The sequence below is a fragment of the Lepeophtheirus salmonis genome, chromosome 1 (genome assembly GCF_016086655.4).
Source record: "Lepeophtheirus salmonis chromosome 1, UVic_Lsal_1.4, whole genome shotgun sequence".
In the NCBI taxonomy this organism is placed as follows: Eukaryota; Metazoa; Arthropoda; class Copepoda; order Siphonostomatoida; family Caligidae; genus Lepeophtheirus; species Lepeophtheirus salmonis.
This window is the reverse complement of record NC_052131.2, coordinates 48,678,777-48,698,475: the sequence shown is the minus strand read 5'-3', so window position 1 is coordinate 48,698,475 and position 19,699 is coordinate 48,678,777. Positions and strand designations below refer to the sequence as shown.

The 19,699-nt window shown below is 28.6% G+C and overlaps 1 protein-coding gene across 2 annotated transcripts in view; it reads right to left on the bottom strand.

The window, feature by feature from the left end:
* Positions 1 to 19,699, bottom strand: part of qsm (Zona pelucida superfamily protein qsm) — a 53,300-nt gene that overhangs the window by 29,677 nt on the left and 3,924 nt on the right. For both annotated transcript variants that reach the window (XM_040727285.2, XM_040727286.2), the window contains exons 2-5: positions 15,329 to 15,433; positions 1,483 to 1,586; positions 1,065 to 1,249; positions 766 to 999 (exon numbers count right to left, since the gene is read on the bottom strand). In XM_040727285.2, coding sequence (XP_040583219.1) covers positions 766 to 999; positions 1,065 to 1,249; positions 1,483 to 1,586; positions 15,329 to 15,433 — 628 coding nt within the window. The remainder of the gene's footprint in view (positions 1 to 765; positions 1,000 to 1,064; positions 1,250 to 1,482; positions 1,587 to 15,328; positions 15,434 to 19,699) is intronic.

Below are 19,699 nucleotides of genomic sequence, written 5' to 3'. Positions count from 1 at the left end.
CAATTATTTGTATCTATGTAAGTATGCATTGAATTAAACCTTCAATCCAAGGAGTAGTAATAACTGAAGCATAATTCCTCATGGACACCGCCTTTTGGGGAAATTCAATGCATTTTTTTACATTCAGTGGATGCGATACATACTTGAGTGTAATTATTATAGAAAGTAAGGCTCTACTTTCTAAATTGATCGTGGAGCAAGATTATGGATGCATTAATATAATATATATATCTAATATACAATATCTAAATGCTCAACTCAATATGTATAAAACCTTGGTATAGGCACACTTCACTGGCATTGAGAACTTGATGACAAATCAAATGGGTGGTAGGCATATTTTGCGAATTACACTTTTCCATTCTAAAAAGACAATATCTATTTAGATATATTTATAGATTTTTGCCTGTGTATGATGCGTGGGAGTAGGAATGAGATTTTCATACATATGTAAATCCACACAGATTTTTTTTAACCCCTAGAAACGTGATTTATTTCCAACTGGAAGCTAGGTTTCTTGTCTCTACGTATGTACAAAGAGTTCCTTGAACTAACTATGTTCAAAGAGATCTGAATAGATGCGTCCATCATCGCCTTAATGAGGTAAATGACATCATATGCACTTTAAAATAGATATTTAATGTGTTTTATATACGGCATTTCGTTTTTTTTTTTTTGTGTGTGGGAGATCCTAGCTAAATATGTATATTTGTTGTATGAACTCTCCAAGGTCGAATCAATAAGCAGATAATATAATGCACATACCCGTTGAGTATTAGAATTTCTTCTTGCTCACTCATGTCCGAAACCAACATGTTCGACACCATAACTCCATAAATATCCAAGGATTCGTCGTCAAGAAATATATCCATACTCAAAGGAGTTCCAGGCTTTACAGTAAGTTCATTATTGACGAGAAGACCTGCCTGGCGTACTTCCACATTAAGAACGGGAATTGGAGCCCGTCCCGATACTTCTTTCGTAATTTCAATCTCATAACTAATCATGCGTGAAATAAAATAAATTTTGAAGCAAATATTTTTTATGAATACAAAATAACCCACTCTGGCTCATCAAAAGTAATTGGAACTTGGGCAGAGCGCTTTGATATTTTTGATAGTTCTTCATACTCATCATCATTTAGGGTTGAATTATCAAACATACCACCAATATCACATTTGACTAGAAATATTTGTTTTGGATTACTTTCGTATTCCATAATGACTTTATGGAAGTATGCTGTTTGACCCTTGAATTAAAAAAAGTTTAATATTATAAATCAAAATGAAGAGGTTTTGTGAATTTTGAGTATAATTTTCCGAGATTTTAAGATAGAACATCACATTTTATGGCACAAAGAGTAATTAAATAGTAATGTAGTGGTAAGAGGAAGTATTTTAATAATTACTCAGTAAGGAAGTGTTCCCTTACAAGCTTTTAATAACTAATTATTATTAATAATAAGGTAGTTAGTTCTCTCACCGTTTCTTGATCCTTTACTCGAGTCATCATACACTCATAAATATTATCAAGGTTGAGCGAAAAAGTTGCTTTATTGTTTTCAATTCTTGGCTCACATTTTGGCTCTGTAATAAAATGAATTTTTTTACTTAGTTTTAAGATATTAACAAAACATTTAGTACTTTAACATATATGTATATTATGGTAGTCTGCTGATGCCATAATAATGATTAATGTCTACTCTGACATGATTTTCTGTCTACGTGTTGCTTTCAGATAATGACATAACGGATTTTTTTTCCACTGTTGTTTTTTTCACAATCATAAAGAAATAAAAGAAGTATCTTGATCTTATAATATTTGGTGTATCAATAAGACATTGATAATGATTGAACATATTGTTATATTTATTTATTAAAAAATATGTAGTCATATGGTCAATGAACTTTAAAAAGAAGGATTTCAATACAATTAAATTAAGCTAATTTGATTATTTATAAAGATATATAACTCTATTTTTACATGATGCATTTATTACATAAATGAACATCCAGTCCAGGTAAATAAATGAGTATATAATATTGCACTTACATTATTGTTAAACATTATCAAAAGTAAATGTTATAAAATAATTAAATTCCACGGAAAATTTGAGACATATTTGTATAGCTAAAAAAGCCATATTCATTTTATTACGTTGTTTAAAGCCTGTATTTTTAGAATAGTTGTAGATAATTGGATACATGTAAGAAAGTATGTACCTACTTGGATAAATGGAATATAGAGGCTGACTCATATTTTGTGGGTTGTATGAAAAACTGATTATAACTGGGGCTACCGCAGGATTATACCTATATAAATATATATATTTGGTGGGTTTTTTTTTTTTTGAAGGGGGGAGCTATTCCCAAAAAATGAAATATTTTGGGAAATAATTTCAAAAATATAAAGTTATTCACAAAAATAAAATTTTCGAAAAAAATTTCTGAAATTAAATTTCAAATATTACATTTTTTGTACAATTAATTCAAATATTAAATTTTTTCGGAGAAAATTTTTAAAAATCCATTGCTATTCTCAACAAAAAATTTAAAGTCCATAACTATTCTCAAATATTGTCAAAGATCTAAAGCTATTCACAAAAAATAAAAATTTTTGGTAGTTTTATTCTAATTAAAATTTTAAATATAAAATATTTGAACAAAAAATTAATTTTCGAAGAAAAATTTCAAAAATTCATTGCTATTCACAGACAATTAAATATTTTGTACAAAAATTTAAAAATTTATTGCTATTCTCAACAAAATATTTAAAATCCATTGATATTCTCAACATAATATTCAAAGATCTAGAGCTATACATACCCAAGAAGTAAAATTTTCCAGAAATTTTTTTCTAAAATTAAATTTTAAATATAATGTCTTTAAAAAATTTTTTTCAAAAATCTAAAGTTATTTTCAAAAAAATTCCAAAAACTGAATTTTTTTGTGGAAAAAAATTCCTAAAATTAAATTTATAATATTAAATTTTTTAGGGAAAATAATCCATAGCTATTCACAGACAATTAAATTTTGGTGGAAAATTTCAATGATTTAATTAAATATCAAATTTTCTATTAAGAATCAAAAATTTATTAATTTGGTTGAGCTACAGACTCTTCAGTCCTCCCCCTGCAGACACCCCTTCATAAGGGCAATTCTACATGGTGCAGGGCTGTGTTAGTCCTTATTTAGGCTGAAGGCTGCAGTGCTGTCCAATTCAGTCTCTGTCTGGTCTAATTCAGTCTTGCATATCCGTCCTGAAACTTATAAAGTTTGGTTCTTGATGACGTCACTCTACTTTTGTTCTTTGTTTTTAATCACTTCTAATACTGAAAGTCCGAAGGACTAACTATTTTAAGGATAAGTCCGAAGACTGATCTGGACCGAATCCATAAGAACTGACTCAGCACTAATATGGTAATTAGCAGAGTTGCGTACTTAGGCTCGAGTTCATATTATGAAACCTTGCGACTTGACTTCTTCACACTATCAAAGACTCGAAAGTTAAAACTCGCCCCCTCGACTTGGACTCGAAAGTTATTTCAATTTTTTTACTCGATATAAAGTAGTTACTCTTTAGAGCATCTTTTATTTTCGATGGACTTAAACTTAACTCGATGAAATTATTTAACAACTTGTATTTGACTTGGACCTGTGAGCAAAGACGTAAGATCAGTGGCGTAGGAACCTTAGGAGCCAATGGGGCAATTTTTTAGAATATTTATAGTTATCCTAATACAAAGTTAAATTGTCCTTAATTTTGGGAGAAATATTGCAATTCCTTCAAATTTTATCGTAACTCAAAAAAATATATCTTTAAAGTTTAAAAAAGAAAACCATAAGTGTCAAATTTTACCTTTTTAAAAACGAAAAACAAACTGTCAAAATTGTCTAAAAGTGCAAATCCCTCTCTTTAGAGAGGCCTCTTAATAGACTCAAGTTCAAGTTAAATAATTTTTTACGGGCCTTCCTCAACTCCACTTTGTGCGTGAAGGAAGTGAGCTCTATATTAAATTTTTGGTTAATTTAATTTATTTTCTGAAGTTTTATTTCTCCTTGGCCCTTCTGTTTGGGAATTTGGATCTGGAAAGTGAGACACCTCTTTAATAGCGACTCAATAACGAAAAGAAATATCTCAGTTGGTGACCTTGTCCCCTTAAAAATCAGGTAGTCTCACAGTATAATAGCTCCCCCCTTCTGGAAATTACTGAATCTTATTATCTTAAATACTATTGAAGACCAAATTTTATACACGATCTATTGCATATCCTTCAAATGATCGTCCTAAATTAAATCCCTCTCTACTTGACTCTACAGGGATATTGATAACTTCAAGTTTAATTATGTAAAACAATAAACCCATAAGGAACAAGAGCTGCTTTAAACATATTTTTGTTTAAAATATAAATGCCCTATAAAACCACAAGGCTTTTAGACTCGACGACGCCTTATATTAATTATGGTTACCTCTAGTCAAGTGCATATTTTTAGGAATAAAAATCTTATCAAATGCCCTTGTGATCTATATAGACTTCTAAATATGGAGCATTGTGCTTAGAAATTCAATTATTAACAATGTGTTATTGAACACAGGTACGTAGATAATTAATAATTCACTTCTACTTTATTTGTAGCAGATTTCTTTACACATCTAACCATTCAAAAACTCTCAGACATATAATTAGAGAAGTAACCTTTTCAGACGCGTTTTTTGAAAGTGGATAAGAAGACAACTGAAAATCAGTCAGATCTATGATGATAAAAAAGAATACTAAATCAATCAATGAATCTTTTATTGAACTGAAAGTCCTTCTCATAATATGTGCTAACTCCAGGAACATATTTAAGTAGAGCACAGTACTCCAAAAAGCACATAATTACTTTAAATATGCGTTGACTCGACTTGATTCGTTAATTATTGGAACTCGATTCAAATTGTTGGTTGATAATTAAATTGTAAGCCGCTAATATTATCCTTTTGAGTTGGTTCTATTTTAAATTACTAAACCAGAAATAATAATTATAATTACATTGACTCAAATTGTTTAAGCTCTAAGATTATTTTTTCCTTCCAGTATTGATTTAATAATCCTTAATTCTTCATAATGAAAAACATCTTTTTTTTAAATTAAAATATTTAATTGTTAATGTTTAGTCATTTAGTTGTCTTTATTTTTATATTACATGTATTTTGAGAAAAATTATAATATGTATTGTCATGAGTAAATTTTTGATATGATAACCCAATCAAGTCCAAACAGCTTATATTTTAAAGTAATTTCTAAGCTAGGGCTTGGATATAATAAAAATTTTGATTTCCAAAAAGAAAACACTTGCTCAGAAAGAAATGGGTTAATACTTTGAAATATATTAATATTGGATTTTATCACAGAGTTTTATTTTCTAAAGCGATTATAATTATTTCATTTTTGAAGAAAGAACATATAAAAAAAAAGTGTAACAACGAGTGATTGTACTCATAAATGATGAAGAATATCACTGATGATTTGTTGAAGAGTTATAAGTTTATGTTCAGGTTGGACTGGGAGCAGAATTGAGGATCAATTACAAGATATGGAGTGGGGTTCTGGTCTATTTTCATCCTTTCATGGCTGCATGTAACTGATCTAATAAAACGTCATAACAGCTAAGCTGTTCTTCACTAAAACAAGTCTTCAAATTGTTAGGATTTTTTATAGGAGGTAAAACGGATTGTCAGAATATTCTACCAATCGATGTTCAGAACACTGATTAGAAAAAAAAAGAAGCAACACCATGTACAGCTGAAACCTAATACATTGTATCTTTTTGTATTAGCGAAACAATGCCGTGCTACATCACTAATAGATACGTCTCAACGAATTTCTCCAGAGATACCTGATATTATTTAATTAAACAGGTATGGAACAAGCATAGAATTATTTGAAATTTTGAGTCGTGGTTAAATAATTTTTAGGGATTTGAATAGGGTTATTCTAATTTTAAATCTTGAGTCGTTGAAATATTCATCGACTTCACATTTTTGAAAGCTAGACAATATATTTTCTTTCCATTAATATTATTATTTCAGCAGGGTAGTTCAACGCTAAGCTAGAACGAATGCATTGAAGTGTTATTAAAAATTTTATTTGCTGGAGTTTGGATAAGACAAATGTGTATAAATCGTAACAAATGAAATTAACTTGTACTAAAACCTTTATTATCAACCAACCTTAGAACTAAAAGCATGACTACTAATTCCTAACACCATATTTGAAACAAATTAATCAAAACTAATTTATTAGTTCACTTGATGCAATTCTAGAAAGTAGTATGAGTTAGGATAGGTCTAAATTCATTCCCAAACTATAAATATTCTTAAAATAACACCCTATTATCTTATAATCTTTTATCAGAGATACCAATTCACACTTACATATTGTATGTAACCCGAATTTATTTTTTACTTTATGAAACGGTGGCTGAACGACAAACACTAAAGCAATGTACGGAACGCTTAAAGAACTGTTTATATGTATAAAGTAATCATTAGTCTTTAAAAGACGAATCGTAACACCAAGGATTCGTAGCGGAGTAATAAGTCCTTATTGGACTCGAAGTAGAGTTAAGGATCGATAATGGTGTAATTCCTTCCTACATCATTAATAGATACAAAGTGAGATTTGTGTTTATTTAATTCATCTCATAGCTCCTCGAAACTGATTTAATGAAACGTCAAAAGAGCTAAGCTGCACTCATCTAAAACATTCCTCAAATTCCCAGGATTATCATATTGATTTCCAGTTTCTATTTTTAACATACTGGTAGAAAATATTACTTTCATCTATGTTCACATAAATAAAAAAATAATGCAATTGTCTTTTAGGTATAAACACATTTTTATGTTAGTCCCTCTTCCAAGCAAAAGTCTTCGGACGCCACATTAAGTGCTTGTTATTCTCCCTAAACGATATTTCGGTTTATACTTTCAGTTACAAAGAATATAAATAGGGATACAACCCTTGGAACCGGTACAAAAACATTGGTATCATGACAAATCTAGTCAGGGACTTCCCCAGGGGTGGGCTGGAGGGGCTGTAGCCCCTCCCCCAGTAAATTTTTGGGGTTGGACTTTAAAAGTTATCACTCCGGAAGAAAAAAAATTATGAAAAAAAAGGGGTTAGAAAATTTCTTCCAGAGTATCAAGCAAATTATGCAACGGAGTCAAAATTAATTTTGAAAAAAAAACATACGCCGTTCCCCGACCAAAAAAAAAAAAGATATACATATTATGTTGAAGTTTGATATGATCAAGTTAATCACTTCTACTTTTTCTTATTATTATTAATCTAAATCATTGGAGACCCTACTAGTATAGATAGAAAAAAAAAAAAAAAAATTATATTGTTTTTCAAAGAGATGAAAATGGTAGTGGATCTCCTAATACTTTTATACTAATTTATCAACTCAAGTCACGCAACAAAAATTACTACCTAAAAAAAAGAATACACTATTATGCCAATAAAATAAATTAACAATTTTGTACGTGTACATATTTAAAAGTTAAATTAACTTTATTTATATCAGGGGCGTCTGTAGGATTATATATATATATATATTTTTATTTTTTTTTCGGGGGGGGGAACTTGATTTTTGGGAAAAAAAAATTCAAAATCTATAACTATTCTCAAAAAAAAAATTTCAAAATCCATAGCTATTCTTAAAAAATTTCAAAAATCCAGAGCCGTTCACAAAAAATTTATGATTATAAATTTTATTTATAAAATTTTTGGAAAAAAATTTAAATCATTTAATTTTTCGGATAAAAATGATTAAGAATCTAAAGCTATCCACAGACGATTAAATTTTTTAGGAAAAAATTTAATTAAATTTCTAATATCAAATTTTCTACTAAGACTAAAAATTTCTTTGTAGGGGGGGAGGAGGCTAAAACTTGTGGACGCCCCTGTATATGCATTATTATTAGTAATTAATTAATTCCACACTTTGAACATGCTTAATTGAAATAAAGTTGTATGCAGAGTTAGACACGTTCACACTGTGTCCGTTTATTTTTGAAAAAAATCCGTTTAGGCACTCATTGATAAACTTCTTTTCTTTTCATTTCTAAAAACAAAACAACGAACATTTAATAAATTTTTTGTCAAAAATTAGTGGTTCAACAAAATATTTTTCTTTGCGAGATGTCCATTTGAAAGAACTTCAAATGTTTTTAAATCACTTTTTTTCAATTTCCTTGGATATTACGTAATTAAAGTGATAATTTATGATACCCTCAGATAAAAATTATCAGCACTGTAACACAACCTATGGAATAAAAAGTATTATAGTATCCATGTAAATTTGGGCAAAAACTGATCATGTGGTCTTCGATTCGCAATTTGGTTGTATCTTTGGTCCTGAGTGAAATATATTTTTGGTGAACAACAGAGCCGCTGATGGAATATTTCTTTGGGAGTAATTTTGATTATTAAAAAAAATGCTCTTACAGACATCTTATTTTTTATGACACAAATATGAGATGACTTTTTTATAAAAAAAAATGAATATGGGATACTTTTATTTCTCCAAAAATATTGAAACGGTAATACATAATTTAGTTCATTTTTAATCAAAGGATATATGTATAAATATTTAATGTTCTTTTAATAGGTTAGATGGAGTTGCACTGATTAAATATAAGTTAACATTATAGTATTACAATTACTCCATCTAACCTAAGAATTTTCTTTGAAGTCCATATACATAATGTATATTTCCTTCTCTAGGAGCGACGGGGAATCCAACCTATGCCCATTGCATTCAAGAGAATAATTTCTCCCAAGCGTGTTGTCCATTTATATACGTCGTTCCATTGCTTTTTAGTTTATATTCAATTATGTTTATTGCATTTCTTAATGACTCTTTTCAAAAAATTCAAGCTTACTGTGTAAATATTTTATTTATTTATTTTGTTTTTCTTTAAAATTAATATATTTATCTAATATTAAAAAGTGATTTTTTGCAAAAATAGGTATATGGCTTTTTTATTTTCTTCAAAAGGCATCAATTACTGAGTAACTAATCCGAAATGTCCGTTTGACATCCCATTTTTAGTACTGAATACACAGGACACCGGCCCTCGTGACCAATGAAAAAATTAGCGAAATACTAAACGGCTGCAAAAATGGTTCAAAATTTTTTCTGTTCAATGCTCAACCCTTCAAAAATGAACAGAAACCATGTGCAAAGCTCATTTTCTACTCAATCTGCAAGCTTGTTGTAGTAATATATTTTTAGATTCAGTTAAAAGGAAGTTTATACTCTAGATATGTTCAACTTTTTTTTTTTTTTTTTTTTTGCATATATGTTTTAAATTAATAATTATTATTGTTTAAATAATATTAATTGACGTAAATATAATTGCTCTATGTCAATGAAGTTCTAATCATCATGTAATTTATTTTATATACACTTTTTATCCATAAATATTTAATGATAAAAGAAGTTTCTTACTTACAGCGTCTTAAATAGTAAGTTACTTTATTTTCCTTTTAAGCAAGAACATTGCATGATAGTTAAATATAGATTATCATTGATTCTTTTTTAATCCATATTTGATATATATGATTTGTAAAAAAAAGGATAGAAAAAAATATAACAAAGAGTTTCTGAAATGTGTAAATAGGCTGTATACCTATAGCAAGAACAAAGACAAGATAGATACCAACAAAAAAAAATAAAAAAAGACAAATCATTCCACATAAAAAATTTCATTTGAAGAGAAATTAATTAAAAGTTCTTTGTTTAAACGATTTTTAAGTGAATGGCGTCATTTCATAATGTTGCAAATAAATATATTTGGACATGTATCCATGTTTTAATGAAAATAAGGTATTTATGATCTAAAAAATAACAATGTAGTCATATTAATCAAATATCGTAGGCGTTCTGCATGTAGCATTGGGTTTTTATAGAGGGTCAACTGTATACCTATGGTGCTCGCTGACGTATATCATATGCACATTTTTCATCTAAGAAACAACAAGTAGTCATATGAATGACATCTCTTTTACCTTTGGCACGTAGTATTGAGGGTTCGTAACTATGCTCAGCCTGATAGCTCTCTAAAGACTAAAATACTCCCTAGAGTCATTTGTCATAATGTCATTTTTTTTCTTAAGCTGCTATTTTTATTTTTACATTCTTAAGGAGAGAACATCAATGCATTGAATAACTCAGCGGAAATACTGCTACCTCATTTCTAGCGGGCAAACTTGAGGTTGGAGGAGATCAACTGCAATTACTTGTGACGAAAGAGAAGGGAGATAATCAAATAAACTGGGATATGTCTATCTTCCTATATCTTTTTTCTTTTTCTTTTTTGTAAAATGCATGCAAATTTGCTTGCATACACTAAATTTCTTCATAAATATACTCTTCATATTGTGTTCAATTTTTTTTGTTGTTGATTAATGTATGTTTAAAAAAAGTTTATTAGATAATTCATATTTTAAATGAGTTTCTTAAGGAAAAAAAAATATTTTTAGAAATATCTCAAACTCTTCCCTATTAAAACATCCTTCAAAATATTTTTCAATATATCCCAAATAAATAATACCCAATTTAACTATTCTATTCTATAAAACTGTAGAAACACGAATATGGAGTCGAAGTGTAAGTATGATTGAAATGTGAATTTGATGTTTTTTTAAACGATTCCAGGTCTTAGTGCATTCCCTAGTAATCAATCCTTCAATTAATTTTATTGTGAGTGCCCTTTTTAAGAAACAAAATATGATTATTTCCGGAAAAAGGGACTTTATAGATATGAGTTAATATATTTCTGACGAACAAACCGTGATTACCCAACACGTCAATGCCCCAAAATCGTTGTCAATTAGCTAAATAAGTCAATCAAAACAACTTTTATTTATCTCATAAGTACTCCAAGACTATCCTTGTAAGATTATTTCTCCATAATTTCTAAAATGAATACATACATATATGTATATAAACACATTTCATAATATTAAAATCATACATAGTATTTTATTCGATATTGTATTGTAATTTTGCTAATATATATAATGTATCGTAAAAAAGAGCAATTTTAGTCAAGTATAATCTAATATTACTAACACTATTAGTTAGGTTAACAAAACTTATGTCATTTTTATTTTCATTTTTGTTATTCAAAAAAAAAAGTAAACGATAATCTTAAGTTTTTAAAGGTAAATGGCCTTTGATATTTGTTTGATTTGAACCATATTAAGGTAGAGTCCTTTTTAAACTATAGATTAGAAAATTCATGTAATTATGAATAATGGTTTTATTTATAAAAAATCATATATTCATTTATATAATAAAAAATTTAAATTGTTTAGTCAAACTCTTTAATATACATACGAGTAGATATAAAAAATAGACAATTAATAAATAATGTTATAATTTTTATAAATAAGGTAATTATTCTTAATTGCATAAATTTTCCACTCTACTCCCATATATATATTGGCCATTTTGTTATATTTTGGCTACATATATATAAATTTAAATTATATATATATATATATATACTTGGGGTAGTAACTGGTATTGCCCAGAGATATGAGGCGTCCAAAAATCAAACAAACAAGGGAGAGTGAGGAAAATGAAAAATGAAAAAATCGTTTATTTCATAAGTTTCACAATTTTGAAGATAATTCAACGCCTGTGGAAAATGAGATCGTTAGTTACACAAGACAAATATTTCCAAAGTATTTTTGATGTAGTGTAATAATTAATAGCCATTTATTGGTGTTTTTGAAACTAACCAAAAGTAAAAGATACTTTATACACCAGGGGAGACATGATACAGGATAGGATTAGATATGTTACAAGAGGAGGAAACATGTAGTTATTGATTGTGTTACTTGTCTCCTCCGTAACAAGTATTCTCACTCTTCCCTATAGAAAATAACACCTCAACCAATCATTGGTGTTACCCTCCGTTTTTCATAAGCATACTCATATGTAGGTAATTATTACTTAAACATAATATTTGATGAGCCTCGGAGTTCCTTTCTAAAATCACAATTCTTCTTTTTTTAAATAGAACGTGAAAGTACTTCCTCTTTTTTCTTTTCTTTTTTGATACCAGTTCAACTAAACACCTGCAAGATTTAATTTATTTTATACGGTGATCCTCTTTATTAGACTATTTTTTTCCTTCTTTATACTATATTCGTATATAAAGCAAGGAGCGCTGAATCACATCATAAAATAAACCTATAGGAGAAGGCTCAAGCGCGCCTTCTACAAATGGAGTAGAAAAACTAAGCCATTACTACAATTACATAACATTCATTCAAAATGCAATTGATCAACAACCATTTTTCATATTTTTATGGACAAAATCATTCGATCTCAATTGTCTAATGTATACATGCACCTAAAAAAGAGGCCGGTCATAGGCTTAATATTGGAATTAGATCATTTAAAAAACCTGTGATGTATGGATTTGGCCTGTTGAACTTTTTTTGTATCGGTATATGTTTGACTATTTATACCTAATAAATACATTTTTTCCATTAAAATATGACAAATGTTCGTTTGAACTTATATTATGTCATTGTAGTAATTTCTCAGTATTATATGAGGCGGTACAGTGTGCCCCGATGACTTCTTCTAATTCATACATAAATAATATTTTAAACACCAGATAGCTTTATATGTCTTTATAAATACTTTTTTGTAACAATTAACAAGATTTTCGTACAAGTACTAAGAAAACAGATTACTCAAATTGTATATCATGATCAAATAATGAAATGCCCTAATTTCTTGAACGGACTATCCTTCTAGATTTAAGGAAGCAAAAGTTGATGTTATTTTGACAACCCAGGAGTGCAACTTTGCTTAATTTATTGGGATATACGTCGAGGATCAATAAGTAATTGTATTCCTGTCCTTTCGGAAACGGAGCAAAACTATAGTATATCTTATTATTCTGGTTAGTTGTCACAAATGAAATAGCCATGACGTATCAAGTGAAACGATGGCTTAAAACAAAATACAATGATTATTTTTGTGTCAACGAGATAACTACAGGCTAAACAATACAGTAACTAGGGTAAATGAGCCAAAAGGGTCAGAAAAAATATAGGGCCTTCTAAAAAAACGTCTTTCTATTGAAAATTAAACAAATTATTTGTCTAAAAGACATTTTGATTATTTTCTTATTTTTATTAAGTCACATCTTATCAGAGTATGAAAGTATTTGAAAAAAATATATATATATATTCCCCCCCCCCCAAAAAAAACAAAATTGTAGTACTTATTCAAAGTGTACTTTTTAAATAGGTATTTCTTGAAAATCTTGTCATTTTTTTGTCCTGATGTGAGCTTCATAAATTAGGGGATTCTTTAGTGTAGGGCAACATTCTATTTTATAAATACTAGTAATAAAAGATCACTCTTGCGTGTGAAGGATTTAACATTCAAATATACATAAGATTTCTCTTTCTCGAGATCCATATGGATATTATGGCTCTAAAAACCAAAAAAACATAACTCGTGAGAAGATGACCAATATCTTCTTAATGGTGGTTAACACGTTTGTATGTCATTAACATCTGTCAGGATACTCTAGAATTTTATTAGTCATTTATTCTCATAAATTTATTTGATTTATAGAATACATAAAATTAATTAATTATCAATTTCAACTTCTTACTCGAAAAGATAAATCCATAACACAATAATGAATTGACTATATTAAGAGAAAATTTGTGTTTTAAAAGTAGGTGTAGAAAAATTATATTAATCGCAATGTGAGGGGATCAGTAATATTCAAATATCATTCAAAGTTCAACAGAATGATTCCACGCCTATAAAAATAAACAAAAGTCAATTTATACATATATATAAATATATTACGATCTGTTTAATTGTTTTCAAAGTTTATATTCCGAATTGTGATTCATTTATGCCTCATATTTTGATAAATCAATGCACCTACATCTTATATGAAATAATATCATCATTGAAGTAGTTGTATTATTTTACCGCAAGATGGTGCACTCTCTGTAATTTTGATGTCAAATAATATCAGTCAACAATTCTCTTGCCCATTGCGAGTTTTATATTTTGGAAGCTTGGCACTCTAGCACTTTGTTAATAAATACAGTACGGAATGGAACAAAACATGACAAAAATAACACTCTTTTTATCTCTTAAGAAGGATACTAATCAAGTAACGAAGAACTTGATGATTTTTTATTAAATAAAAGATGCCAACTTTGTATTCCAAGGACCTAATCCAAAAAGTATTCAAACCGAAAAACGAGTTTCAAAGGTTAAATTGTTTATAGCAAAGCTGTGATTACCAATTAGTGATATGGAGCTCTTCAAAAGTTTGGAAGGACTAATTTTTAGTAGGTAGATAATAAGTTATTACTAACAATTGTTTCAAGTATCAAATCACTTCATTTGCTATTTGTTTGGTTCGAGGTTGTACGTTTTTTTACTCAATTCTTCTTTGAAATTATTATCAATTGAGGTCGAGAACATATCAGTTCATTCAGCCATTTTATATTAACTATTATTGCCATGGAATCATTTTGAAAGAGTGAGAAATATGATTCAAAAATTTTTCTCCTAAAAAATAATTCCAAAGAGATTAAAGAGCACTTTAAATAATTTCACCTACTATTTCTATGTCTATCAGTGCTAAATTATTGGATGTAGAAGCCAAGAATGAAGTTTATGAAATATAAATTTGGCTCATATAATTGATCTGTAATTCTTTTGAATCAACTATTTTCTATCGTTTTTGTAGACTTAATAATTAAGGAATCTGACATTAAACAAACTTGTTAGAGTATAGTGAGTATCTAATGTTTAATAGACATTTATTATAAATATGTTGTATATTAGCAGTTTGCAAATAATGTTTCATGTAAATAATAATCATTTGAATGAAAACTGGATGAATAAGAAAGTCTGGATAAAACTATCATGTCCCTTTGTCTTGCAAAGAGATTACTACTTAATGAAATGAAGAAAAAAATAGATATACTCATTTGATCCAATTTTAATATTACAAATAATAATAATATAAGAAGCATTCAAGGAAAGAGTGGGCTTAATGGCTTTTCTTATTGTAGGTGTAAAACCCAAATATACATAAGCCCACAGATACAAACTGTTATATATTTAAAAAAATCTTCTTCTATGAGGTTTTTTCAAACTGTAACTAAGTAGTAAATTAAATCTTCCAAGTTATCGAAAAAATGTGGTTTGAGTCTTTTTTTAATTTATAAATCAATATCATTATTGTATTTACATTATGGTGGGTAACTTACCATGGAAATTTTTCAAGTTTTGAAGGTAAATATTGGTAGCATCAGAGGGGTATACAACATCTACAACCATTGAGTTTGAACTGCATCCTACTTTGTAAATGGGCTCTGAAAATAAAACAAAAAAAGGTAAATAATTTGTTAAGGAATATATTTCCTGAAAACATATTTATACAAATAGAAGGATTTAATCTTTTATTAGTTAGAAGAACCATGAAATTATATCATTTGGTCAGTTTATAGAGAAAGTAATATATAGCGAAAACAAAGGGATTTTTATTGGCAGTTCTGCTTAATAAGGTTATAAAAGATTAAAATCTTCAGTTTGCACCATTGATTACCATTTGCTATGGCAAAGGATATAATAATTTATACGTAAACTGAAGGAAATTAGTTGATTAGTTAATTCTTTATTAGACTATTAGAGACAATTAAAGTAAACTATTATTTCTACGAATGTGAATATCGGCAAAATAGGTGTGAGCATATCCATATATGAAAAAATATATATGTCAAACTCTCAAACTCGACTATCAAAGGGGAAAGGAAAAATTTGAAAACATATATGGTAGCTAGTCTTCTCCTTTTTTTTTTGTTGCCAACTGTTTATTATTATTTAAAGAATAGTTTTTAATAATTAAATATGTAAATTACATAAGTTGATAATCTTATCAATGACAGAGTATGAAATGGCAGGAATTCTTAAATACGCCACCTGAAAAATTAATATCAAAATCAAAATCTTATTTATGTAAACCCTTTTATTTATGTTCTCAATATGTAGAGTCAGCTGATTTAAATCGTTATAGCTAAAGGAAAATGCACTACATCTTTGTTTATTTACAAAAGCAAGTCCTGGCTTTATTATTAATTATTCATCCATATTTTGAAGATTCTAACGTATCAGTGACTAAGAGACCCCAATAGTTATTATAGTGATCCCTCTCACTAGATATGTCATCTCTCAAATTTACAATATTTATTACAATATTCCCTCTAGCATTGGTTTCACACTCACAGTAATGTAGACAATCTTTTAATCCAAAAGTTAATTTCCCTAGTTTGGATTGTCAATTATTATATTTATAAAGCTTTTAACCAATGATTGTAAGAAATAGAAAAATAAATTGTGACGTCATATTACACCCTTTGTGTCATCTGAAGTCTTCACTCAATCATGTGTGCATTACGTCATAGGCGTCTGCAGGGGGTGGCTAGAAGGACTGTAGCTCCACCTCCCAAATAAAGAAATTTATGTTTTTACTAGATTTTTTTTGTGTCAGTATGAAAAAATTTAATTTTTGAAATTTTTTTCCAAAAAATTTAATATTTGAAATGTTGTTTTGAAATTTTTTTCCAAAAAATTAAATTTCTTATGAACAAACATGCATTTTTGAAATTTTTTTACCAAAATTTAATTTTAAAAAATAATAGCTGTAGATTTTAGAATATTTTTTTTTTTTTTTAAATTTCATATTAGAAAAATTGTTTTTGAATTATTTTTCCAAAGTTTTAATTTTTTGTAAATAGCTGTGGATTTTTTAATATTTAAAAAGTAACTTTAGAAATTTTTTCCCAAAAAATTAATTTTTTTGTGAATAACCCTGAATTTTGAAATTGTTTTACAAAAAAATTAGTTAAAAAAATTTAACTTTAAGAGAATAATTTATGATTTTTGATTTTTTTCCAGAAAATTTAATATTTGAAAAATATTTTTTCCAAAATATTTAATTTTTTGTGAACAACTCTGGATTTTTGAATTTTTTTTTAAATTTCAAAACCAAGCTCCTCCCAAAATATAATCCTGCGGACACCCCTGTTTTTTCATCTCTATGTATATTTTTTCTCTATGGGAGTTAGGTTGTTATTCTCAATGCATGTAATTTTCATCCTGTTTCAATCAATCAATCGCAATAGACTCATAATTCCATTCTACTTATCGCGTACAATGAGTCCAACAAAATCGATAAAGATAATTACATTACAATGCTTCCAAGAAACAAATACCTACAGTAACATAAATATACATAAAGATATTAAAAAAAAAGAACGCAACAACATATGTTGAGTAAAAACGGTAATATTTATAATAATCTTAGAATCAAAGAATCAACGTGTATGCTCCTAGACACTACTATGGTCTTTTACGTCACTTATTTAAATGGAAGTCATTGATCTTTTAAGAGTTTTTTTGTTGTCCCATATATTAATGTAAAAATATAAGCCTTTACTCATCCTGTACATAGAAATTAATTCCTTCGTCCACTCCCTTTCAAGGAAATGTGAATATCTAACAGGGTTAACTTATAATTTATATGCAAGTTTCATTCTTCATAGATGTTATATAACTCTCTTCATTTATTTCAAAGATAGAAAGAGAAAAATAACTGATAAGGAGCCAATTCCAGCCCATATTGCCAACTGTTGCACTAATCTTTATAAAGTACTAAGCATATTTTGACTGCCTTATTTGATTTACTTTGTGATAGTTATAGATCAACATTCAGACGATAAATTACGATAAAGGGATCTTTATTGTACTGGGTGCGGCGAAAAAATCTTAACACTTCTTTTTTGCTACATAAGTCAAGGTTTTTGTGAACGCAGTAAAAAATTTCCGGTCATATACTAAAATTAAACAAAAAAACTAGATCTTCCTAAGTGTCTTAGAAGCCGAGAATATACCATCTGAACTTGACCAACGAATTTCGGCCGGTACACTTTTGGACGCTGGCAAGAAACGAACGTAGATTGCAAAGGAATTGAGGATATCCAACATGAATGTGGTGTTACAGCAGGATGGTGCGTTTGAACACACGTCCAAAAAGGCCCAGAAGTGGTTTGAGGACAACTTGCCTTTCTGGCCAAAGAAAATGTTACCCCCTTACTCATCAGATACCAAGCCATTTGACTTCACTTTTTGGGTACATTTTGAGTCCAAGGCCTGCACCGTCCGTCTTCCAAATATCAACAACCTCAAGGACACCCTCAACCAGCACTGGGATTCCATGTCTGAGGACTATATCCGCAATGGAATTGATGCAAGGCCGCCTAGAAGCCATCATTGCTGCCAAGGGGGTGTACATCAATTATTAGGGTAGGCAAGACATCATATTAGTTATTTCTATTTGATTGACATACCTATTACAACTGGTTGCTGAAATACATCTTGATAAAGTTCTAGATTGAAAAGGTAAATACTTTTTTGCTATACCCTTTCTTTCAAAAAGAAATAAGCCCAAAATTGTATTGTAGTTGTTAGGATTCCATTTGTTTTTGTTTTAGAACATGCAAATGGTCCCATCTCATTATAGTAAAAATCCTTGGAACAGACTCAAAACTATAGAATGTCCTCTAACGGACATCACATTTACTAATATTATAGTAAAATACTTCAGTTTACCAATATAATTAGTTTGGTATAACATATAAGTCTTTCATGCACAATAGTAGTTTTCATTATTATTAATTTAAGCCTATTTAAATTATTTATTATTGTATACAAATTGGCGAATATTAATTCATGATGACGTCATCGGAGGATATCTATGATGATGTCATTTAGTTAAAATTGTTAAATAAGACGGCCTTTTCTCCCAATTCGGACGAATTTTTAGATTTAGGACAGAACAGGAAATAAAATTTTTTTGAATGTTACATTTCTATCGATTGACGTTAATCAATTACGTCATTATTTCTACCGGCAACCAATAGAGAATGAGTATTATTTACGTGGTTGTTCATTTACTAGGCTCTCTGTCTCAAATTGCAAGCATGAATAAATTGTTTGTTTTCTCAATTACTATTAAAAACATTAAACTTTCCCATTGTTTGATTAATTTCTATTTAATATTAGAGATATTCGTATCTTTGCAAGTCTTAAATCGGGTTCCACGAGTCAGTGTTCAGATCACCAATTATGGACAAGAATAGACAAAAACAACACTGGTTAAACAAATACAATGTGATAAATAAAATTGGGTACTTGACAATTGGCTCCTTAAAGGAGAATATAAAGATTCTATTGACCGCATATTTCATTATATATGTTACTTTTAAAGTAATTGCCAAAAAAAATCATTATATCCTTGTTAGTGTGAATTAAAAAGAAAAGTATGTGTGAGTGTATTATGATTGATTAATCGAAACAGGATGAACATACCATTCATCTGAGATTTTTTTTTTTTTTTTTGTTATCAATTTCACGAATTTCAATCAATATGATTACTTCACTCTCATCCAATATTATTGAGAATAAGCAAAATCCCTCTGAGAAAGAAACACATACAGGTAAAAAGGTCACGAATGATTGATGAAAGACTTCATCTCACATAAAGAGGTTTAATATGACGCCATATTTGAGTTTTCTACCTC